The sequence below is a fragment of the Microcaecilia unicolor genome, chromosome 5 (genome assembly GCF_901765095.1).
Source record: "Microcaecilia unicolor chromosome 5, aMicUni1.1, whole genome shotgun sequence".
Taxonomy (NCBI): domain Eukaryota; kingdom Metazoa; phylum Chordata; class Amphibia; order Gymnophiona; family Siphonopidae; genus Microcaecilia; species Microcaecilia unicolor.
In genome coordinates this window covers 235,322,514-235,348,833 of record NC_044035.1, presented here as the reverse complement: position 1 = coordinate 235,348,833, position 26,320 = coordinate 235,322,514, and the positions used below count along the sequence as shown (strand labels likewise).

At 41.9% G+C, this 26,320-nt stretch overlaps 1 protein-coding gene across 1 annotated transcript in view; it reads left to right on the top strand.

Moving 5' to 3' along the window:
* Positions 1-10,840, top strand: part of POGLUT1 (protein O-glucosyltransferase 1) — a 62,645-nt gene extending 51,805 nt beyond the window's left edge. Inside the window, exon 11 of the mRNA XM_030203892.1 lies at positions 10,027-10,840. Coding sequence (XP_030059752.1) covers positions 10,027-10,180 — 154 coding nt within the window. The 3' untranslated portion in view covers positions 10,181-10,840. The remainder of the gene's footprint in view (positions 1-10,026) is intronic.
* The last annotated feature ends 15,480 nt before the right edge of the window (positions 10,841-26,320 follow it).

The window sequence follows — 26,320 nt, the reverse complement described above, 5'->3', positions numbered from 1 at the left end:
TACCATACACATCAGACCCACCATGAATGCATCTGTAATCAACTAAAGATAGTTGCAAAACCCCCCTTTTTAGCAAAACGATCAAAACCTCTCACAGTCCAAAAGAAAAAGTCAAACATTGCGCAAGGTGATCCTCGACTTAGATGCAACCCGCTTCCATTTTTTCAGACGGTCTTTTGTAGAGGAAGCTATTTCCTCCGGTGGAACCGCTGTTGGGGACAACCCCTCCTTGTGTAAAATCTTCCACGCTTCATTAAGATGGCGGACTCGATGCAATTTCCCACATAGGGTGAAGTGCAGGGCAAAAGGAAAGGCCCACCTATAAGAGATCTTCCCCCTGGATAGAACTTCCAAAGCTGGCTGGGACAGCATAAATGCAGAAAGGTCCTGGAAAATCTGGACTTTAGCTTCATTATAGTCAACAAACGGCATTTGATGGCAGTGGCATAGCCAGACAGCCAGTTTTGGGTGGGCCTGAGCCCAAAGTGGGTGGGCACAAAATTTTCTCTGCCACGCCTACTCCCACCTCAAAATATATATACTTTAGCTAATAAGGATCCCCAAGCTCTGTCAGCTCAAGACTTTCTCTGAAGGTGGCCAGAACTCTCTTTTACCAAGCGTGGAAGGCAGCAGCAATGACCCTAAGCCACTGATGCTTGTACCCCACACATGCTTAATTGTCGATGGTTCAAGGATGCTGTTGCCAACTGCAGAGCTTGGTAGAAGGGAGTTCTGGCTGTCTTTGGAGGAGGTCCTTAGCTGGGGATGCTTGGGGATCCTCACCAGCTATACAGCAAGGGTCAGGACTGGTGTTAGGCCTGCTTGAGCCCAGATCAGAAAATAAAGGAGGGCCCCCCCTCCTCGATTCCCTCTCCTCTCTGCCTCCACTCCGATTTCCCACCTGCCATTACTATCACACCAACAGACCCTCACTAAATACAGAACAAGGGATCACAAATTAGAAATAAAAATTTTTAGACGACTTGAATGGGAACCCCAAGAAGTTAAACTTGGCATTAATACAACACTGGAGACATAAAACAGAAATGCATTTCCTTTTCTACTGAACACACAAAGACGTTTGCTAGGCACATTTCCAAAAGCTAACACATTACATTTAAAACATTCAAAATAAAATGCTTTGTTTCTACCTTTGTTGTCTGGACATTTTATTTTTCCATCTTGCTGGATCCAATTTCTCTTTTCTGCCTTCCCGTCTGTCTGCTAATTCTCCTTCTAGCAGCTGCAGTCCATGTTTTTTCTCCTCTCTCCTCTGATATATTGATCATTCCTTTTTAGCTCTTTTCTGCCTCTCACTCTTCTTCTCCTCCTTTTTCTTTTCAACTACCTATCAAATTTCCATCTTCTTCTTTCACCCACTAGCTCTTCCATTCCCCGTCTCACTCCTTCCCCAGCCCTACATTCCCTTTCATCTTTAATCTACTACCCATTACCATATTTCTACCCTCTGTAATCACTATCCTCTCATTCATTTCCTTGCCACCCTCTCCTGGCCTCTTCCACAGGGTTCTACCATTCCCATCATCTTCCTCCATCCGCCCTTCTAGCCCAACATCTGAGCCCTCTTCCTCTGCTCCCCAACCCTCATAGTCTGACATGTCTCTGTCCCTTCTATCTTCCCTCCTGCCCTCTCCCCCATAGTCCAGCATTTTTCTCTTTCTCCCCTCTCCACCTCCTATGTACCTCTCCCTCCCTCTTATCCACCTCCAGGTCCAACATCTCCCCCTGTCATTCCCATTGTCCACCATCTCTCTCTCCCCCTCCCTTGTGCTCTGGGTCCAACATCTCTCTCCCCCTCCCATGCGGCATCTCTTTCCTTCCCTCTATCATCATGTTCAACATGTCTCCCTCCCCTCCACCCTTTGTCTAACATTTGTGGTGGAGATGAAAACGGTAACTGAATTCAAACACACGTGGGATAAACATAAAGGAATCCTGTTCAGAAGGAATGGATCCTCAGGAGCTTAGCCGAGATTGGGTGGCAAGAGCTGGTAGTGGGAGGCGGGGCTAGTACTGGGCAGACTTATATGGTCTGTGCCAGAGCTGGTGGTGGGAGGCGGGGATAGTGCTGGGCAAACTTATACGGTCTGTGCCAGAGCTGGTGGTGGGAGGCGGGGCTTGTGGTTGGGGGGCGGGGATAGTGCTGGGCAGACTTATACGGTCTGTGCCCTGAAAAAGACAGGTACAAATCAAGGTAAGGTATATACAAAAAATGGCACATATGAGTTACCTTGTTGGGCAGACTGGATGGACCGTGCAGGTCTTTTTCTGCCGTCATCCACTATGTTACTATGTATGTATGTTATTTGTCCCTTTCCTCCACCCGTATGTCCAACATTTCTCCCTCCCTCCTCATGTACCATTTCTCCCTCCTCTCCTCCCCTATATTCAACATTTCTCCCTTTCTCACCACCTATCCCCTCTCCATGCAGCATGTCTCCCTCCCTGAAGAACTTCTGCTTCAGCGTCTTCCACTGCTCAGTCCCCGCAGCATTCTTTTTTTCGGCCATCGCTGGCAGCACTGCGATTCACACAGGCTGCTCCGCTCCCCCTTGCCGCGTCCATGTGGCCCTCTCTGATGCACTTCCTGTTTACGTAGGACCAGATGGATGTGGCATTGGGCAGTGGAGCTGCCTGTGTGAATCGCAGCGCTGCAGGCGACAGGTTAAAAAAAGAATGCTGCATAGCGAGTGCGATTAATGATCACTGAAGGATCTGTTCCAAGACTCTTCATGATCTAGGTCAATGATACCTGGCTCCAAGCTCTCTTAAGTCCTACTGTGATGAGCTCCAACCTGTGATTCAAAATAGAGTATCAGACCTGTCGCCAGCTTTACCCGTTAACTTGGGTCACCCAGGGAATAAGATATTTGGGTGTAACACTCAAACGCAAGATGGAAGATATGAGTGCAGTTAACTATTTACCACTAATAAAGGAACTGGGCAAAGATCTGGACAGATGGAATCCACTGTATTTGTCATGGTTTGGGCGAATAGCAACAGTTAAAATGAACATATTACCACGACTGTTATATCTTTTTCAGTCTATCCCTTTGCCAATTGATGACCGTATGCTTCGGTCGCTACAAACCAAGCTTCAACACTTTATATGGCAGGGTCGTAAACCTCGACTTCCCAGATCTATTTTGTATGTAGCCCGTAAAGGAAAGGGTGGATTGGGTGTACCACATTTGGGGTTATACCACAGAGCAGCCCAGGCAAAAGCTGCTATTGAATGGTTTCATGAATCGGATCATAAACTATGGATCAAAATGGAACAATTTATGATTCGAAGCCCCTTAAAGTTAGGGCAATTACTCTGGTTGGCGCCTAAAAACAGTCTCTTAACCCTATCATCCAATATACTTTCTCATGTTGGGATAAAATAGAATGAGTGAAAGGATTTCATGACTCACGTTTGACACCTATAGCATATAATGCTACGTTCCCTCCTGGATGTTCCCCATCCCCTTTTATTAATTGGCGAAAGAATAGGTTGATATGGTGGGGACAATTAATGAAAGAAGAACATTTTATTACTTTTGGAGAACTAGCAGCTGAGTATGACTTACCTCCACAGGATAGGTATGCGTGTAATCAGATTATTCACTTTCTTCAGACATCTGGTCTAAAGAGTAAACTAAGGGGAGAGGTTACTTTGTTAGAGAAAATGTGTGTGGAGACGGAAGAAACTAAGGGATTGATCTCTAAATTATATGGTCATATGAGGGATTCATTAGAGGTTAGCGGTAAGCACCGTGATAGATGGGAAAAGGAACTGGAGGTGACTTATACGCCTGAACTTTGGCAGCAGATGGAGCGGGCCTCAGTCCATAGCTCTAGGGCAGTCAATATTCAAGAGAACTGCACAAAGGTTCTATACAGATGGTACCTCACTCCGGTGAGGTTACACCATATGTTCCCAGGGGCATCAAAATTATGCTGGAGGGGATGTGGACAGGAAGGCACAATGGGGCATATTTGGTGGACCTGTAGAAAAATAAAAGCATTTTGGAAGTCGGTGCAAGGAAGAGTGCAGGTGTGGGTGGAGGGACAGATCCCTTGGGATCCGGCGGTGTTCTTATTTAATAGATCTATTGCCGGGCTTAGTGCTGGAAGAAACTTGTTGGCCAAGCATTGCTTCAATGCAGCTCGATTGTTGATTGCACGGATGTGGAAGAAGAATGAATGCCCTTCAATTCGCCGTTGGTATAATCTGGTTAGGTATATAAGTGACATGGAAAAGTTACTGGCTAAGGAACATAAAACCCTAACAAAATGGGAACAGATGTGGGCTCCTGTGATAAAGTTATTAAAGTGAAAATGTTGGATAGAATTCCTCTTCATGAAGGGGTGAGGGGCGGGGAGAGGGGGATGGGAAGGGTGGTTTGGAGGGGAAGGGGTAACTTTGAAAAGTTTAAATGTTACAAGAAAAATTATTGCTGTTGTGTGAAGGTTCTCAGTAGAGAAATGTATGTATACCAGATGTTTAATGACAAGGGACCTGTATGTTTTTTTTTATTTGAACAGCTTCAGTTGTAATACATGGATTCCTTTAATAAAGATTCTTGTTAAAAATAAAAAAAAAAAAGGTAGGAGGGTGTGGGAGCTCTCGGTTCAGGTGGCTATTCGGCACCGTGACGTCACTTCCACCAGACTAGTCAGCTTTTTGATTAGCTGCCAAGCAGCCACACTGCTTACCAGTGACTCATAGCCTCAATTTTATTTCTTTTGAAGTTGCAGAAAGGAGCTCCCCATGGTTTTGCTAGAATCCTTATGGGTGGGGCTGCTGAGAATGAGGAAGGGGTTTGAGGCTTGGGAAAGACTGTTGACTTATTCTTCTGAAATAGACTTAGCTGCTGAGGGGGAAGATTGAGGATGGTTGTTGGGAAGTCACTGAAGGTGGTAATTGAGGCTTAGTGAGAGGCAGTGGCGTAGCTACGGGTGAGCCCCCACCCAATCTTGGCTCAGGCCCATCCAGCTGCAGTACCACACTACTGTCTTCCCCCTTCTTCTCTGCGGTGTCCCGGCATCTGCAGTCTCTCACACCTTTCCCTCCCCGGTGTCCGTACAGGTGTCCTCAGCGCCTGCAGTGATTCATTCTCACTGCTTGCACTGGCCCAGCAGGCTTCCATCTGCCACGTTCCACTAGACAAGAAACAGGCAATAACGTCAGCAAGGGCGGGATATGGCAGATGGAAGCCTGTGAAGCCAGTGCAAGCAGCAAGAATGAATCGCTGCAGGTGCCGAGGATGTCTGTACTAGTATCAGGGAGACAGGAGCACAGATGCCAGGATGCCACAGAGGAGAAGGAGAAGATGTGGGGTAGGTGAAAGAAGGACTCATGTTCTTATCTTCGGGAAGGTATTTGTGGTGTGTGGTTGGGGGAGGGGGCACGTGCACATGGAAGAGCCCATCCAATTTACCTGTGGCCCATTCAAAATACAGACTCTGGCTACGCCTCTGGTGATAGGGGACTATGAGGGAGAGGTGGCTCAAAAAAGGTGTAGGAGAAAGGAATGTAGATTGAGTGAGAGAAGAAGAAAAAGAGCACATATATGTACTCCCAAACTGAAAAACACTGTGTGTTTTTTTTTTTTATTTTATATGTTTGTTTTCTTGTACTTTGCTCAGATGCCTGAATGGGCAGGTTATACATTTTGTTAAATAAACAAACAAACCCACTCCATGGACTACACCTTTCCAACCTTGAGAGGCAATAGGACTATCACTGTTTGGTCAAAGTATTTAAGTAAAAATAAATGTATATTTTAATACTTAAGTAAAAAATTTACTTAAGTAATGGTAAACAAGTTATTTCCTAATACAATACTTTTTGAATGAAAAGTAAAAGGACCGCAACTACAGTGAATGCAATTATTAATGTTTTTATCCCAACAACTTTATTGCTCTAAAATTCAATCCACTTTGCTTTTAGTAAAACAAAATTTTTGAAAATGACAAACTCATGTGAGTGTGCTTGTGAGTCATTAATCCAGCACAGCTAAAAAGGTTCAACAACTGCACTAGCAAAAAGTAGATTGTTCAGTCTGATAAAAAGTTCCTTCAAATCAGGCCAAGTCCCAGTACTACTGATGTGTTCTGACTGGGTCTGCAGGTTATGATCAAGGGAATCTCTGAAACACTTGACTTCCATATAGCAAAGAGTACTTTATCATTGTCATTATCATCTGCAGTAGAAGTGGTGCTGTCTAATTCATCACTTGCATCTTCATCTTTATCATCGTCATGCTGTCCAATTACAGAGAAGGCTTTCACAAAGTTGGAATCATTGTGGTGTTCTAACAATTTTTCGTCTGATAGCAAACTGAATATCTTCAAGAACTGATGCAAGAACATGAAATTTGGGGAACCCTTCAGTCTTAGACTCTTATCAGTCCAGTGGACAGTTACCCAGTGTAAAATTTCTCATGGGATGATGAGCAGTGTGTTGTGGTAGAGAAATACGTCTGTTCACTAAGAACTGCTATCGGCTTCAGCTTCATCTCTGATTTAAAAGGACCCAACTCATTTCTGTTCTGTTTAGCTGGAGGCCACTAACCAGTTCAACAAATGCAAGCAACTCAACTGTTATTACAGGCTATATTCACTAAACAGCAAAAATTAAGATGACTATCCACTGTCTGTGTGACGAGGTTTGCAAAAGCAAAATCGTGTTCCCAGTTTTGCTGTTTCATTTGGTTTTCTGAGGAATCATCACTTGCATCTTCCTACCGCTTTTACTTTTAACTGCAAGCATCAGATGTAACTGAGTAAAAGTAGAAAAAATTGGTGACATTTATTACTTCGGTAAAGTAACAAATGTTATCATGTACTTCTTTACAAGTAAAAGTAACTGGTCACATTTACTTAGTTACTATACAACACTGAAGACTCTGTGTTGTACATTGTGAACTTTTTGAATCCCTCATCCTGGCATTCTAGTTTATAGATATCTTTGCACAAACTCTTTTCACATTCTTACTGTATAACATTCTTTTTGTGAATATGATATCAAAGCTTTATATTCAGTTTAACAACTTGTCCTTACTTAGGGATTTGCTACTGTACTATACTATACTATTCTGGTACTTATATCCCACTTATATCTACTTGGGCATCAAAGCAGGTAACAAAGCAAAAACAGACAACTAACTTGCCCTTAAGAGAGAAGCGGAAATCAAAATTAAAATTCACTAATTAAGATTGTAAAATTTACTAAAAAGAGAAGTCTTTAAACCTTTATGAAATTGAAAATAATTAGACCTAATCTGCAAAGGTACCATATTCCAGATTTTGCTGGACAGATAGCAAAAAAAGCTTACATAAAATCATTTTAGTTTAATATTCTTAACCGACAGAAACCCCAGTTCAAATATAGAACTAAAACGAGAGCTCAGTCTCGAGGAAGAGAAAGTTAACAATTCAATAAGAGATAATGGACAGTTTCCTGAAATAATTTTATATACCCAACATGCTACCCGGGCTTTAATGGGCAACCAATGCAATTTACTCAGCAAAGGGGTTACCTGGTCAAACGTTTTTTACATCTGTAAATCAATTTAGCCACTGTGTTCTGAAGAAGCTGAAGTTTTATATAGAAATTTTCACTGTAATCCAGCATATAGAACAGTACGATAGTTAAACTGTGTCAAAATCAATGCCTGCACCAGGACCCAAAAATCCTCCTGAAAAAAATGACCTCACTGTTCTTAATTGGTGTAATTTTTTTTTAAACCTTCCTGTTCAAATTATCAACCTGATTTTCCATAGTCATCTCAGAATCCAAAACAAACCCCCAAATCCTTGAAAAAAAATCAAGACAGTTCCTCACCTGATTTCAATTTTATAGACTTACGAATGCCCGAAAACTGAAGTACCAAATAAAGCAGTTTATTTTTATTTATTTATTGCATTTGTATCCCACATTTTCCCACCTCTTTGCAGGCTCAATGTGGCTTACAATACATCATGAATAGTGGAAATACATAAGATAGATATTTAGTGTTACAGACAGATCTTGGGTGACATGATAAGACAAGATAGTAGTCTAACAAGCAGATATGCTAAGAGGCATATTTTCAAAGCACTTTGGGAGGCTAAGTTCCATAGGTTTCTATGGAACTTTGGGAGGCTAAGTGCTTTGAAAATATGCCTCTAAGTCTTTCTGGAGAGGTTCACTTTTGTTGGTCTTTGTGGTATGCCTTGTTAAAGAAATGGGTCTTCTGTAGTTTGCGGAAGTTAGTAAGTTCATAGTTCGTTTTTAAATTCCGCGGCAGCGCTTTCCAGAATTGTGTGCTCAGGTAGGAAAAGGTTGACACATGCGTTAGTTTGTATTTTAGACCTTTGCAGTTGGGGAAGTGAAGGTTGAGGAATGCGGGATGATTTTTTGGCATTCCTGGGTGGTAGGTCTATCAGGTCTGACATGTAGGCTGGTGCATCCCCATGAATTATTTTGTGAACTAGGGAGCATATCTTGAACGTGATGCGTTCTTTGATTGGGAGCCAGTGTAGTTTTTCTCGTAGGGGTTGAGCACTTTCATATTTTGTTTTACTGAATATGAGTCTAGCTGCAGTGTTCTGGGCTGTTTGGAGTTTCTTGATTATTTGCTCTTTGCAGCCAGCATATAATGCGTTGTAATAGTCTAGGTGGCTGAGTACCATTGATTGCACCAGGTTACAGAAGATGGACCTTGGGAAGAAAGGTCTTAATCTTTTTAATTTCCACATTGAGTGGAATATTTTCTTGGTTGTGTTTTTCGTATGGTTCTCAAGTGTTAGGTGTCGGTCAATGGTGACTCCAAGGATTTTTAAGGTGTTTGAGATTGGAAGATTCAGTTTAGGTGTGTTTATAGCGGTGAAGTTGTTCGTGTTGTGCTGAGAGGTGAGTATTAGGCATTGGGTTTTTTCTGCATTGAGTTTCAGCTGAAATGCATCCGTCCATGAGTGCATGATTTGTAGACTTTGGTTGATTTCATTGGAGATTTCCTTTAAATCTTGATTGAATGGGATGTAGATCGTTACGTCGTCTGCATATATGTATGGGTTGAGATTTTGGTTTGATAGTAGTTTGGCCAAGGGTATCATCATTAAGTTAAATAGAGTCGGTGAAAGGGGGGATCCCTGTGGGACTCCACATTCAGGTATCCATGTGGCTGATGTGTTTGATTTGGATGTCACTTGGTATGATCTTGTTGTTAGGAACCCCTTGAACCATTTGAGTACATTGCCTCCGATTCCGAAGTACTCAAGGATATGTAGTAGTAGTATTCCATGGTCAACCATGTCGAAGGCGCTAGACATGTCGAATTGTAAAAGTAGTATGTTCTTGCCAGTTGCGATCATTTGTTTGAATTTAGTCATTAGAGTGACTAGTACTGTTTCTGTGCTGTGGTTTGGACAAAATCCTGACTGGGAGTCGTGTAATATTGAGAATTTGTATAGGTAGTGTGTGAGTTGTTTAGTCACCATCCCTTCCATTATTTTGGTTATTAAGGGAATAGATGCTACTGGTCTGTAGTTGGTTATTTCACTAACACTTTTCTTCGCATGTTTGGGTATAGGGGTAAGTAGAATGTTTCCTTTCTCTTTCGGGAAGAGTCCGTTTTGTAGCATATAGTTCAAGTGATTCGTTAGGTCCGTTATAAATTGTTGAGGGGCATATGTCATAAGGTTGTTTGGGCATGTATCTAGTTTGCAGTGAGATTTGGCAAATCTTTTGAGCATTTGGAAGATGTTTTCCTCCGATAATGTCTCGAAGTTGGTCCAAGGTCTGGGTCTAGGTGGTCAAGGAGTTCGACATAGTCAATGGTACTGACAGGAATTTTTTTTTGCAATTGAACAATTTTCTCGTTACAGAAGGAAGTTGAATTGAATGTTATATCACTAAACAGGTTTTGAACATTTGCTGGCTGGCTTATAGAGGCCAACTTGATAAAATTTAAATGGCCACTAAACTTACTTTGAAGTTGCTTTTATCTAATTATTTCATACCTCTTCTTGCAGGGGGCGCCAGTTTATCACAGATCATTTGCAGATGGAGGATGTCTCCTGCTTTTGGGAGACTCTGCTCAAGGAATATGCCAAGCTTCTGACTTACAAAGTGAAAAGGAAAAACTACAGTGAAATTCTCCCCAAGCACAGCCGAACAGAGCTTTAGACACCATGGATTTTTTTTCTTTGTTGGAAACATGTTGCTGGTTCCTTAACTATGAATCTGGTGATGTCAGAGAATCTTTATTTTCAGGTTTAAAGGACAGCATTTAAAATTACTACTACTACAATTTAAACATTTCTATAACACTACTAAACAAACACAGTGCTGTTCAAACATACGAAAGAGACATTTCTCACTCCACTTGGCCTTACAATCTAGTTAAGACATACAGTAGTAATCACGTAACTATTAGAGTAAAAATATGTTTAATGTGAGAGTAAGGATTGAGAAAAGTCCAGGGTTTGGATGTAGATCAGTCTAAAAGAGGTGGTTGTTTAAGTGGGACTTAGTTTTTGTTGTTTTTTTTAATTCTGTATGTAAAACTGCCTTCCACAATTACCTCTAAATCTTTATGTTCCTGGTAGTACTGAAGTCAAACAACTAGGAGTGGGAACTGGATCAGGCTCTTCGAAAAGAGACTCAGGACTCTAAAATGAAATTAAAGGTGTTTATTTAAGCTGACTCGACATGTTACCATGTTTCGGCACATATGCGCAGTGCGTCATATTTTATATTGATTATAAATATACCGCGGGAGGTGATGGAGATGAAAACGCTAATGGAATTCAAACGTGTGGGATAAACACAAAGGAATCCTGTTTAGAAGGACTGGTTCTGTGGAATCTTAGCAGAGATTGGGTGGCAACCCTGGTAATTGGGAAGCAAAACCGGTGCTTGGCAGACTTCTACGGTCTACGCCCTGATCGTGACTGAATAGATAGGGATGGGCTTGAGTGTAACTTAAGGGGCTTCGACGTTAGCTTTAGAACTTTTAGTACAAGAAGAGTGCTGGGCAGACTTATGTGGTCTGTGCCCTGATAATGGAAAGGACAAGTCAAACTCGGGTATCCTATATAATAATTTGCACCTCCGTCTGGATGCCTGGGAGGGGGAGGGGGCCCTGGAGGGGGGGAGGGAGAACTCTGAGGACAACCTTGCTAGTGCCCGTTTCATTTCACACAGAAATGGGCCTCTTTTACTAGTATGTATGTATGTGTGTGTGTGTGTGTATATATATATATATATATATATATATCGCATATCAAGTTAAATGAGTTTATCTTGTTGGGCAGACTGGATGGACTGTATAGGTCTTTAACTATGTTGCCATGTTACCCTTATAAGATAGCCATTCACATTTAGTGCTCTCTCCATTTTTCCAATCTACATGTGCTCTGGTTTTTTCCCTCTATCTGGACTTTTTTTTTCCTTTTTCATTTTTTTCTCACCAGCGGTTTAATTGTTTCAGTTACTTTCTATTTCACTCTTTTTCCCATATGTTTTCCTTCATCAGTAGGCATGCAACCTTATCTAAACAGCACCGCTCTCAAACCTTTTTTACCTCTCCCTTTCTCATCATATGCAAGTAGGATAGTTTGGTCTTATTACCTATTTTCTTTTTTCAGATCAATTAATGTTTATTTTACCAAACACCTTTACCAAGGATATATGTGACTGTCAAGTATGCACATCAAGGTTTGTTCACTTGTTTTTAAGTACATATACATCATTCATTCTACGTTTTTATAACAAACATGTAATGATCCTTTACTTTGTCCTTCATTTATTAATTCTTACATGTAATTCATTTATCATATTTCCAGTGTAATCAAATTCTTCTTTATTTTTACATTTTTTATTATGATTTTAAGATTTCATATTTTATTTTTATACAAGAATTTGATTATGCATGATTTTAACCTTGTCCTTCAGCTATTAATTTTTATATGTATTTCATTCATCACATTTCCAATGTGACCATATTCTTCTCATATTTTTTACATTTTCATTATGTATGATTTTAAGATTTCATATTGTTGTACATGAATTTCATTATGCATATTTGTAAGATTGTTCATTCATATGTTTGTCATTCATATATTTGTCTTATGTGTGTATCTGTTTTTTCACTTATATAGACTCCTGAGGCAGGCACATGTGTCGAAACATGGTGCTATGTCGAGTCAACTTAAATAAACACCTTTAATTTCATTTTGGAGTCCTGAGTCTGTTTTCGAAGAGCCGGATCCAGTTCTCCTTGTCTGATTTTTGTCTACTTCATGGGACCTTTGTGTTCTTTCCACTCTTTGTGGGGGTTTTTTGCACCTGGTAGTACTGAAACATTTTAACCAAATATTATTGTGCCTCATAAGTGTATACACAAAGTAGAAGTAATACAAGAATGGGACTTTTGGGCTTTTATGTGTAGAGTAAGGGCTTCCTTGGAAAAAGAGATTTGATTCATTTAGCAAAAACATGCACTCTGACTAAGCACTAGCCTAGGAAAATGAAGTCAGGTTGACTGCATGGCAGGGTCCAGTAGAACAGTTTCAAGGGGGTCTGTGATTTAATGTTGCCTAGTATTGATGCTGGGTTAGTCACTGAGCACTTTCCAAAGACCAGTGGCAAAGCTTCAATCTACTCCTTTCTCTCAGCTCCCACCCAGAGCCAAGCCTGATTTGACAACAGCCATACAAGGCCAGAGGATTGGGCTGATCTCTGACCCACAGCAGGGTTCGAAGAGTGACTAGGGAAAGCCAGAGTATCAGCTGCTCTTTGACCCCACACCACAGTCAGGAGAGCATATTCAGGACTGGTCTGTGATCTGAAGTGCCCAGAAGTGAACTAACAGCATATAGGATAAGTCTTTTCTGTAAGTACTTAGAGGCCTTTTAAAGGGAGCACATGGAAAAGCGCTCTTTTATTATTTTGCTATTCCAGTATTAAGTATGCTTATCCATAAAAGTATGGAAACCATTTGTAGTCATAAAAAAACAACAAGGCAAGTGATCCACAAACTCCAATGTGGGAATAAGACAAGCAGATCAGCGACAGGTCCAAGGCAAGCTGCAGCAAAGGAAAAGAAAAATCCTTTGCTGCAGCTTGCCTTGAAATCTGTAGTTATACCTGACATCACCATATACACCTTTTAGATAGTTGGGTGTTGATTTATACATAGCCCCTGATGCAGCCCTTGTGGGCGAAACACGGCCTGTGTTGGGCATTTTATCTGACTGTGATTCTGCAATAAAGGATTTTTTGGACCTATCGCTGATCTGCTTGTCTGAAATCATTTGTAGCCATATACAACACAGAACCTTTGTGAAAACAACTGCCTAGCGTGGTCATTCCCAGCCATTACCTTGTGGCTAGTACATCCAGCAACATAAATGCTAGCTGGCTGAATCATGTTTTCAATTGAGATATATTAGGACCAGGGTTTTAGACTGTTGCTTTTTTTTTTTTTTTTTAAGGGTAACTGGAACTGTACTATAATCACTGATAGCCCACCCCGGCAAAACTATATTTACGATAAATGTTTGACTGAGTCTAACTATAGCAGAGTCATTTCTAACTCTTGAGTTCAAGAGGGCTTGTAAAGATTGATTCTGCATTTCTTTTAGTTCTGAAACGTACTCCCTATTAAGAATGAGAGATGAGCTAATTAAAGGTTTTAAATTATCTTAACTGAAGTTCTGCCTCTGGTCGTGACATTCACCTGTTGGTGGGAATTTTTTGGGATGATACTACTACAAGCTCAGAGGGAAAATAGGACTTTGAATTTATCTGTGTGTGAATGGTGATTATAGTGTAATTGAATTCAAGCTTTTACTGCACGTTTAGTTGATCTAGTGGCAGAGCTCTGCATTTGCGGTGCAGAGGACCAGGGTTTAATTTCCTCAGATCGTTTGCTTCTTCATGCCAGTAGGGGTTTGGAATGCATCCTTTAGGGGAAAGGAGTTCCACTTATCAGGCAACAGTGACATGTAGTGGCCGGACTTTGGAGTGAAAGGGTAAACAACCAGAAACGGAGAATAAAAGTCCCAAAATCATTTTATAAATTAAAACAAAAAGAAGAAAAAGAGAGCAGTTCATCCCAGCTAAATCAATTTCATGTTTATTCAAAAGCAGTTGGATGGTAGTGTTCCTTCTCCTCCCCTCCCCCTCCCCCCCCCCCCCCCCCCCCCCCCCCCCCCGATTCATAAGAGTATAAGCGTTATCGCACTTGGTCAGACCAAGGATCTATCTAGCCTAGTATCCTGTTTCCAGCAGTGGTCAGGCCAGGTCACAAGTACCTGACAGAGTTCTAAAAAATTAACATTCATTGGAGGTATGGGCCACTGCACATGGCTTTTCAGTCTTGTGGTAGCTGTCTTGTTCTTAAGTGCTTGCAGGTTCTCTGCAATGAAGAAAACTTGAATTTTCTTTAGCATCTTATCAGTAACCCATCTAATAAAATGTTTAAATCCTTGATTTGTGGAATGCTTTCTATGTATTTATTTTTATGTTATGAGCATTTGAATTTTAAAAATTGTATTTGTTAATTAAAAAGGAAAAGCATCCTTGCAGAAGCACATCAGTGTTACCTATTAGGACAATTGTGATTGACATTTGACTGTACTTATAGTTAATTTGCACCATAAGCTTTATTTTTTGATAATTTCCCTGGATAAAAATGTCTTTTAAAATTAAAGCAATATAAAAATCTGTGTATACATTTCATGGTTTTTTTTTCTCACACTTGTAGATTTAAAATGACATGAGGTTTGATCAGAAAGCTAGTGCCAGTACTATATGCTGCTGTAGGAGTCCGAGGGCCCTGTTTACTACTACTTAACATTTCTAAAGCGCTACCAGGGTTACGCGGCGCTGTACAGTTTAACATAGGACAGTCCCTGCTCAAGGAGCTACAATCTAAAGGACAAATGTACAGTCAGTCAAATAGGGGGAATCAAATTGGGGCAGTCTAGATTTCCTGAATAAGTATAAAGGTTAGGTGCCGAAGGCGACATTGAAGAGGTGGGCTTTGAGCAAGGATTTGAAGATGGGCAGGGAGGGGGCTTGGCGTAAGGGCTCAGGAAGTTTAGTCCAGGTATAGGGTGAGGCAAGGCAGAAAGGGTGGAGCCTGGAGTTGGCGGTGGTGGAGAAGGGTACTGAGAGGAGGGATTTGTCCTGTGAGCGGAGGTTTCGGGTGAGAACATAAGGGGAGATGAGGGTAGAGAGGTAATTGAAGGGCTGCAGACTGAGTGCATTTGTAGGTTAGAAGGAGAAGCTTGAACTGTATGCGGTACCTGATCGGCGGCCAGTGAAGTGACTTGAGGAGAGGGTTGATATGAGCATATCGGTCCAGGCGGAATATAAGACGTGCCGCAGAGTTCTGAATGGATTGAAGGTGCACTTAGTGTTTTTAGCATGTGCTAACACTTGACACCCATATATTCCTATGGGTGTCTCTAGCGTTAGTGTGTGCTAAAAGCGCTAGTGCGGCTTAGTAAACAGGGCCCCTAGTTTTGATTCACAGATCCAATGCCTGCTTCTAATCCTTGAATGGGAGGAATACTGCAGAGAGAAAGGAGCAAAGGAGCACCATCATCATGCGACAGTGACACCGATTGGGCATGCTCAGGGATTACACATGCTAGTACTAGAGGGAAGGAAAAGGATTGTTACTAAGGGGCCCTTTTACTAAAGCTTAATGTGTGCTAATGGAATTAGAACACTTGGCATTTAGCGCATGCTATTTTATACCTATGGGCCACATTTCTTGTGTTATTGACTAGTGGCACTTGGTAAACTTTAGTGAAAGGGCCCCTAAAAGAACTGGACTATAGAGAGGAAGAGAAAGCAGGATTATAAAAAAGTGTATTTATTAAGCAAAACTAACAAAAAAAAAAAAACTTGGTCAAGCATCATAGAAAAAAAATAGCAACAGAAATTGAAAATGGACCATAATTTTACAGATTTTATGTTTAAGACAAAATGTAATAAACTTTACCAAACTTGAAAATGTGGGAATGCTACAAGTATAAATAGCAAATTGATAGAGAGATATAATCAAACTGCTCTTCAACTAGTCATGTTGTAAGAGTCAGTAGAGAGAACATATGGAGTGGTCTAGTGGTTAGAGCACCAGTCTTACAATCCAGAGGTGGCCGGTTCAAATCCCACTGCTGCTCCTTGTGATCTTGGGCAAGTCACTTAACTCTCCATTGCCTCAGGCACAAACTTATTAGGATTTATTTACCGCCTTTTTGAAGGAATTCAGATTGTGGGCCCTCCTGGCACAGAGAAATATCCAGAGTACCTGAATGTAAGTTACCTTGAGCTACTACTGAAAAAGGTGTGAGCAAAATCTAAATAAATAAATATCAAAACTACCATATTGAGAGCAGTTGCTAGACAAAATGGCACCAATAGTCAGATTTGCTTTCAGTGATTTGATTCCCTGTTTGGCTCATATAATTACAGATGGACTCAAAGGAGCAGTTGTTTTGCTTGCCTATTCCTTTAATTGACAGAAGTAGAAATAATGTACATCAGTGACCTGACATGGGCCGTGTTTCAGAGGTCATAAGTACCTTAAAAATAAATAAATAAATAAATAAAAGACTAGTCTGCCACCAGGGCTCTAAATAGTGATAGTTGACCTTTCCTTCCAGTGGTCGGGCTCTTCGGCTTTTCCAGACTATCACTATTTGGAGCCCTGGTGGTGGGATAGCCTTTCCTTATTTTTTGAAGTTACTGACTTAAGACCCCTGATGCAGGCACTGTGTGCTGAAACACGGCCCGTGTCGGGTCACTGATGTACATTATTTCTACTTCTATTAATTAAAGGACGTGTTCCAGTCTTGGAGGCTCTTGGTGCTTTTTCTTTTGGATTGTTTGCTTTGTACTTCGTATCCCTCTCTGTTGGGCTTTCCCTATTCCTTGTGACAGCACTGACCACAACAAATATTCATATATTAATTCTTTTTCAGATAACACATCAAATCTCAACATGTATTTTGCTCTATGAAAAAATTTCTCAGCGAAATGGAGGGTGTAGATAGCATGCGGAGGGATCTGGCGAAGCTTGAAGAATAGTCTAGCAATTGGCAATTCAGATTTAATGCTAAAAACTGCAGGGTCATACACTTGGGGGCCTTTACTAAGCTGTGGTAAAAAGTGGCTTGCGCTAGTTGGACTTGTGAAATTAGCGTCAGCTGGGCTGTTTTTTTTACCATGACGGGTAAAAAGGGACTTTTTTTTAAATGGGGCGGTAAATGGCCATGTGCTAATATTAAAAGTTGCACGTGCCCACATACATAGGTTTTCAGAAATGTGGGAGAGAGGTTCTTGAAGCCAAATTTAGGCTCTTAGAGGGGCATAATCGAACGTCGCCGGCCAAATAGATCGTCGGCGATCTATGTTGGTGGCGGCAGCGGCGCTACAGCTGGCCAGAACCGTATTATCGAAAAAGATGGCCGCCCATCTTTGTCGAAAATATGGTTTAGCCCGGCCAAATGCCATGGAGTTGGCCGGGTTTGTTTTTCAGCGATAATGGAAAGTTATGTCGGCCATCTCAAACCCCGGCCAAATTCAAGGCATTTGGCCATGGGAGGAGCCAGCATTTTTAGTGCACTGGCCCCCCTGACATGCCAGGACACCAACCAGCCACCCTAGGGGTCACTGCGGTGGACTTTAGAAAAGCTCTCACGTGCATAGCTCCCTTACTTTGGGAGCTGAGCCCCCCAACCCCCTCCCCAAACCCACTACCCACAAATGTACTGCACCCACTAAAATTGCTCCAGGGACCTGCATACAGCCTCTAGGACTTATTGCTGCTGTATAACTTTGGCACACCAGTTCACACCTGAAGACTAATATCTCTGAAAAAGTCCTTTCTTGAAATAACCACGTTTACTCACAGATAACTGCAGATCAGAGGTTGTGCCCCACTGGCAAAGAGTCCCCTGGTACTAAGATTAGCAGTAGGTCAGAGCTGGCACAATGGTGTACAATGCCCTCTTTCAGCACCATTCAAGGTAAGAACTACGTTCTCTAACACAGGAAAGGGAACTAAAACTGGCTTACAAAAGTGGCCACTACCGCATGGACTACAACAGGAAACAAAACAGGGCACACTCTGACCCAGTTAGCAGGGGGGAAAGCACCATGGGAGTAGAGCCCAGTACCCTACACCCACCACAATGCATTGCTAATGTGACTCTGCAAGGCACCTAACAGAAAAGGTGTCACACTCACCCGAGTGCCACATCGCAACCAGGGAAAGGCTGTCGGAGAATACAACACATTCTGTCATGAAGGTGGATACGGCATTTGAGGCTGGCAAAAAAGGTTTTTAGTTTTATTTTTTTAGTATGGAAGGGGGTTGGTGACCACTGGGGGAGTATGGGGAGGTCATCCCCCATTCCCTCCAGTGGTCATCTGGTCAGTTGGGGCACCTTTTTGAGGCTTGGTCGTGAAAATAAAAGGACCAAGTAAACCTGACAAAATACTGCTTAACGCCGCTTTTTTTTTCCATTATCGTCGAAAGCCGGCCATCTGGTAGCCACGCCCATGCCCGCCCATGTCCCGCCTTCGCTAATCTACCAATACGCCCCCTTGAACTTTCGCTGGTGAAGTGACGGGAAAGCGGCGATGCTGTCAAAAATGCCGCTTTCGATTATACCGATTTCGCCGCTTTTAAGAAATCGCCGGCCATCTCCCAATTTGTGTCGGAAGATGGCCGGCGATCACTTTCGATTATAAGCTGGTTAGGTAGAAAGCTAAAATCCAGAACCTCTAGGGTAGCATTTTCTGAAGTGCTACCCGTTCCACACACAGGGCCCAAGAGACAGGCAGAGCTCCGGAGTCTCAATGCGTGGATGAGACGGTGGTGCAGGGAGGAGGGTTTTAGATTTGTTAGGAACTGGGCAACATTCTGAGGAAGGGGGAGCCTATTCTGAAAGGACATTACACGATGTGATACCCGCAAGCGAGCCTTCTCCGGAGTAGCCCCCACACTCTGAAATGCATTGCCTGAAAGGCTCCGCTTAACACAAGACTACTTCTACTTCAGGAAGCAGGTGAAAGCTTGGCTTTTCAACCAAGCTTTTAATGGAAGAAGTAACTAACTTGTTAGTCTCACTCACACATACAAGAATTGACTCAGGCTGCACATACTGCAGTGGTACATGTTTATCCACTCCTCCCCTAGCTAAGATAATATTTAACCATCTCTCTGACCTCGCATGCAACTTTCTTCAAATCAGTCACCTTACTTTCTAATTCTTCCTACTTTCTTACTCATCTATATGTTACAACTTTGCCTTACCCTTCATCAGGCGTACTATCTTAAGAACAGTGGTGTTAGTCCTACGCCTGGTGTAGGTGGCCCTTCAGGGGCGGGAGTGCTTATGGGCACTAAACAGCCCCGTCAAGCTTCACTCTCTCAGGAAGCAGTGGAGGACCCCTTGGGCCCTCTGCTGTTGAAGGAGGAGCTCCTTAAGGAGGATAAGTGGGCTTGAGAAGTCTAGGAGGAGGTCTTGGAGCTACCTGTGGGGGAAGATCCTTCTGTGGTCCATCTTTTTGGCAGCAGGACCTCTCCTTTTTGACTGCCCAGGTCTTGCACCATTTGGGGTTGTAAGACGAACAACCCATGGTTCCCAGCAAAGGAGATCCAGTCCTCAAAGGCACCTGTCAACCTCCCAAGGTTTTTCCATATAACAAGGACCACAAGGAGCTTGTGGATACACAGTGGCAGCAGTTGGATGATCATCTGCGCACAGTGCAGGCTACGGCCTGGTTGTATCACTTACCTGCAAAGGTTCAGGGACAGTTCCGGGTTCCTACGGTGGATGCATTGGTCACGGCAGTGACCAAGAAGACTGCTGTTCCTGTGGAAGGTGGAGCAGCTCTCAAGTATCTGCAGAATTGGTGCTTGGAGGCGCTTCTTAAGCACTTCTCTGAGGTGTCGGCCTTGGCCCTGCAAGCCACTGTTACGGACAGTTACGTAGCAAAGGTGTGTTTTCGTTGTGCCAAGAACCTCCCAGATGCTCTGAGTAAGGAGTCAAATGATCTTGCCAATTTAAAGACAGGGAAGGCTTTTTTGTCCAACCTCCTTTACAATCTGGTTAGAGCCTGGGCCAAGAACCTGGCTCTCTCCGTTGTGGAGCATCATTTTTGTGGCTCCATCAATGGGCAGCGGATGTGGCATCCAAGGTCCGCCTCAGCCAGTTGCCTTTCAGGGTACCTCTCTGTTTGGGGAGAATCTTGAGAAGCTGATCAAGGACTTGGGTGAGTCTAAGGTCCCATGTTTTCCAAAGCTTCAGGCTCACTCAGCTCCCCACAGTGCCTCCTGGGTGCAGTCCCAGGGCATTCAGCAATCCCAGTTTTTGCATTTTATGAGTGCCACCAGAGGCTGGGGTTGGACTAGGCCTCAGTCCTTTCAGGGAGGCTGTTGGGGAAGCCTGGACAGAGTCCTCTGGGCAGGAGCTCCCTGTGCTGCCCAATGAAGGTTTGCGGGCCCACTCTCTGGGGAGCTGCTTGCAGCGTTTTTTCTAGAAGTGGGTCCACATCATGTCTGACCGGTTCCGGGGCAAAGGGAACAGGGAACCACTGGAGCCGACAGCTGCACGGCTGCTCTCTGCACCCCTCCAGCAGCGTGCACATGGGGCGGACCGCCCCCCTCCTCGCCCTCGGTACACCACTGCCTGGAGAACTGGGTTCAATTCTCACTGCAGCTACTTGTGACTCTGGCCAAGTCCCTTAACCCTCTATTGCTCCAGGTACAAATAAGTACCTGTCTATGCTATGTAAACTGCTTTGAATGTGGTTGCAAAAACCACAGAAAGGCGGTATATCAAGTCCCATTTCCCTTTATTCTGGTATTCCTTATTGCCTCTCCATTATTACTCCCTACACCCGCTCTTGGGTTCAACTTTTGCTAACCAATTATTGATCCCCTTCATTGTTCTCCTCTTGAATGCATAATAAATTGTGCATTTTTTGGCCGGGCCCCATCCCTCTGGTATAGCCTTCCATCTGATCTTAGATCTGAACAGGCTTACCTTAAGTTTTGTGCTGCCCTTACAATGCATCTTATCTCCCTCATCTTCCCCTCTGGTGGTAGGCTGCCAGTCCAGCAGGCGGTCCTCTGACTTTAGCGATGTTATTTAGCGGAAGAACAAATGGCTAGAAATGTAAAGAGGGGCGACAAAAATTTCTTCACAGGACCCCACAGTCATCCACAAAGGAAAGATATTCAACATAAGGAATCTTTCACTTGCTCATCTTCCAATGTGGTATATATCATTCAGTGTAAAAAATGTAACGAAGGATGCTATATTGGAGAAACAGGCCAGATGCTTAAGACAAGATTCAATTTACACAGACATCACATGAACAATACTGGTGCCAGTAGGGCTCCCACCCCTGTTGGTCAGCATTTTACAGGACCAGGACACTGTACCAGTGATTTCACAGTGAGAATCCTGAAAGGTAACTTTAAAACCATACAAGAACGTAAGACCTTTGAAGTCAGAATGATTGAATATTTTAACACCCAACAGAAAGGACTTAACAAAGATCTGGGTTTCCTAGCCCATAATAAACCATAAAGCTGTATTTCTCTGTTGATCACCCTCCCCTCACCTATCCACACCCATCCTGTTAGAATATCAATGATATGCTTTGATGTCCCCATGCATACCTCCTACCCACCCCCATCCTCCCACCCTGTCAGACTGTCATAGTAATGCTTGAATGTTTTCACTTATATACAATTAGGCATATTTTCAAAGCACTTTGGGAGGCTAAGTTCAATAGGTTTCTATGGAACTTTGGGAGGTTAAGTGCTTTGAAAATAAGCCTCACTGGCAACCTTCAAAAGCTAATCAAGAAATGTATTAAGTTATGTCCAATAAAAAAGGTATCATCTTATTTTCTTTTCCATGTTTTATTTTGTTTGATTTCTATTGATAACCTTAAGAGTGGACTAACATGGCTACCACACTCCTCTACCATGCGTCATAACAATTCCTTTACAGTTTTGAATAAGCCATAAAAGATACTGTAAATCTCAAGAGACTTCAATGCATAAAGAATCCTGCCAGCTAGTTTCAGCCACCAAGAAAAACTACCATTTTAACTGATAGCTTTTCTTCACAAATTCTTCTATATGGGCATGAAATCTGGATTTCATAGATCAGAATCCAGATATGCAAAATTAGCTAGTTCTAGTAGAGAGACATGGGCAATCCTTGTTTTGAACTCACACCCAAAAGCAATGTGGGAATTATAGTTCCTGATTCTACCCATGGAAAGTTATAATGCAGGTTCCATTATGCATCAGTATAGGGTAAAGATCACACATGCACTGGTTCCAGCAGATTGGACTACTGTAATTTGCTTTTTCACAGTTTGACTCATTAGTCTAACAAGATTACAATTAGTACAAAATACTGCAGCTTGTTTATTATTATTATTAACATCTGTATAGCACTACCAGACGCACACAGCGCTGAACACCTGACACAGAGAGACAGTCCCTGCTCGATAGAGCTTATATCACATCAGTGCTGGTCAATCCGCTTTGATTACCAGTGTCTGCTAGGATTGCCTTTAAAATTTTGTGCTTAATATTTAAAGCTTTTAGATTCAAGTTACCTGGATATCTTGCTGTTTTCATCAATAGGTATGTTCCTTCAAGGCAGTTGCGTTCCTCACAAAGAACTACCTTAAAGCTTCCTTCTTTGGCTCTGGTTAGGTTAACACCACCATGAAGCGAGCCTTTTGCTATTTTGGCCCTGTCTTATGGAATCAGTTGCCAGAGGAAGTAAGGAATATTGATTATTTGTAGTTTCGTAAAATTCTGAAAACCATATGTCTTCTTTTTGCCAATCGTCATGACATAAAATTATATATTTTGTACAGTTATTCTGTTAATTATTTAGGTACATTCTTTTAATTTTGTATTGTTAATTTGTAACTGGTTATGTGTATTTTTGTTTAATTTTGTGAAAAGGCTTTATTGTGCCTTATGGTGTAATGTGGTATATCAAATGATTACATGAAATAAAAGAGGGAAATGAATGCTTACACAACAATTAAACAAACCACCACAGGGTTGAAGAGAAAAAAAAGTTCCAAGAACTCCAGAAGTCCAATATCTTCAAAACATTTGTGGCTAGGTTTATGAAGTGGTGCTATGGGTGTGTTAGCGTTTTTAACGCATGTAAATGGTTTATGCGCGTTAGACGCTAATGTGCCTATATTAACGTGCCTTAAATTTACAGGTGCATTAAAAATGCTAATGCACCTTAGTAAACATACCCCTTATTCTCCAAAAAACAGTTGTAAGAGCACTTCAGACCCAACAACAGTCCATGTTTCGGCAATAAGCCTTCCTCAGGGGTCTCAGCGATACAATAAATAAGATACTCATAATGAATAAATTAAAAAGTAAAAAACAAATAGTTAAAAGGAAGGTACAAAAACCAAGTTGAATCAAAAAGATCATGACACAGATGAATACAATCAAAGAATATATGGAGAGTGAAGATGTGTATAGATGGCTGTCTCAACAAGATCCACCAAATAAGTAATGACAGAAATTAAGCTGAGCAGTTGTGACTTCAAGAATAAAGATAAAAAGTGAAAAAATATAGTAACAAATTGTGTACATTTTTTTATATATGAAGGTACAAACAATACCTGTATATACAGTAAATACTAGTCTTGACGAGGAGAATAACCTAATAGGAATAAATGAAAATGTGATAAAAACATGAACAAAGTAACTAATATCAATAAATAGCATAGCAAAATGTAACTACAATATAATAATACAATTGTGTTAAAGACTGTGAATAAAACAATGTGACAAATAACAAATTAATAAAAATCTCCAAAGAAATAAATTAATGATTGCATAATCCATATAAAAGCACGAATAAAAATTAAAATAGTAGTCCCTACATATATGTCCGAAGCAACAGTTTGACTATAACCATTGCGAGTATAGTTACCGGAAGAAAGGAAACAATAAACTCTATGCCCATTAAGTGAAGAGCTGTGTAACACAAAATAAATCCCATCGTAGTATGCTAGAACTAAAAAAAAAAAATAGAGTATAAAAACTAAAAAAAAAACCCCTAATAAATAACTGATCTAGGGCCCTGTTTACTAAGGTACGCTAACATTTTTAGCACATGCCAAAAATTATCACGTGCTAACCATGTAAATGCTCATAAGAATATGAGCATCTACATGGTTAACACCAAGGGCGTATCTGAGGTTCGGCGGTAGGGGGGGCAGGGGCTAGAGTGAGGGGGCACATTATAGCCCCCCCCTACCGCCGTCAACCCCCCCCCCACCGCCGTCACCTACCCCGAGGTCCGCTTCCTCCGGCTTTTTAAAATATTCCTTCAGCTGGCGGGGGACCCCAACTGATGGGTCAGACTCCATCCAACTGGAACTAAAGATGCATGCAGCTTTCACAGCGTGCTGCACGACGAGGATGAAAAAGTTAAAGATCACGGCTGGGCTGGCGGGGGGTTGGGGTCCCCCGCCAACTGAAGGAATATTTTAAAAAGCCGGAGGAAGCGGACCTCGGGGTAGGTGACGGCGGTAGGCGAGGGAGGGAGGGTTAACGGCAGTAGGGGGGTCCGGGGCAAAATCTGCGGGGGCCCAGGCCCCTGTGGCCCCACGCAGATACGCCCCTGGTTAACACACTCTAATACTTAACATGTGCTAAAAACACTAACACGCCTCTAGCATGGCTTAGTAAATAGGGCCCTAAATGTACCAAGTCAAAAACTCAAATTTAAACATAACTAAATCAAAGTGCTATTAATAAAATCAAAGAAAACACATACATTATATCAAAAAAAGTAAAAATAAAAAGGAATGTAAGAGACAAAACTACCATTGTGAACAGCTGTGTGGATGTGTCTGAACCAGTGCTAAAAAACTATGACGTGATGAAAATCCAAAATAAAATGAAAAGTACCAATTACCAAGACACAGTGTTTCTGAGCAGCAATCAACTCCTACTCACCTCCAGTATTTCTTACCCTGCAACTCCCATGTCCAGCATACATATGGTAGAAAATAAAGATGACACTGAAATGCAGCACGACATGTAAAGAAAACAACTTAAAAGTGACACCAAAACAAATTCCAGTGACAAGCGAGTCTTTCACCATGTCAGTCCAAGGGCAAAAGTGAGATGTGGACAAAGTGCATGTAAATATGTAAACCTGTGTTGGTTTAAATCAAAGCCATGAACAGCCTAAAATCTCCTTGTTGGAACTAGGCAACTTTGCAGCTCTGAGAATCTCAGTATAAACGCAGTACTGTAACACACATCACAGTCCCCATACAAATCACCATACAAAAATATTTTTCAAATTGCAAAATATAAAGAAAACAGATGTAAATCCCTATTGTAAACCTGACAATTTCCATTTTCTAAATTAAAAATAAAATTCTTTATTCTATCTTTGTTTGGCTATTTTATTTATCCAGTTTCTAATTTCCTCTATCTTTAACTCTCTTTTCAGGGTCTCAAGCCCATCTGCCATTTCTTCTTTCTTATTATTTTTATATACTCTAATCAGCCTATGTCAAGTCCACTTAGAATGTAAAGCGTTCTGAAGCCTGAAAAGGGGATTTTAGTGGTATATAAGATTTGATTTTCCTTCCTGACTGCTTCACTTCCTCTATTACATCTATCTCCTTTCAATTTTCCTCTATTTATTTTTCTGCCTTTCTAGCTGATCAAATTTAATTCATTCTTACTATTCAGTTTTCAATCTTCCTTTTTGACTGCATCTATCCACAGCTGTCCATTTCCCTCTCACCCTCTTTCCAGCATCCCCTCTGTATATGACCCCATTTTTTAACTCAGCTCCTCTCTCCCACCTTCTATCCAGCATCCTTTTTCCTTTTTCCTCTCGTGTCCAACATTCCCCTCTGTCCCTATTCCCCTTCAATATCCAGCATCTCCCCTTTGTTTTCTGACTCCCATGCTCAGCATCTCCTGTCTTTCTACTCACCTCCAGTATTTCTTACCCTACAACTCCCATGTCCAGCATGCCCTATGTCCTTTCTTCCTCTCCATGCAATCCAGCATCTCCTCTCTCTTCTCCCACCCCATTCTAGTAGCCCCTCTCTTCTCCATCCAAATCCAGCATCTATTTTGTCACCCTACTCTCCCCCCATGTTCACCATCTCCCCCCGAGCAAACATATTCCCTTTCTTTCTTTCTTTCTTTCCATCCATCTCCTCTCACTACCCCCAACTTTTGTCCAGCATCTC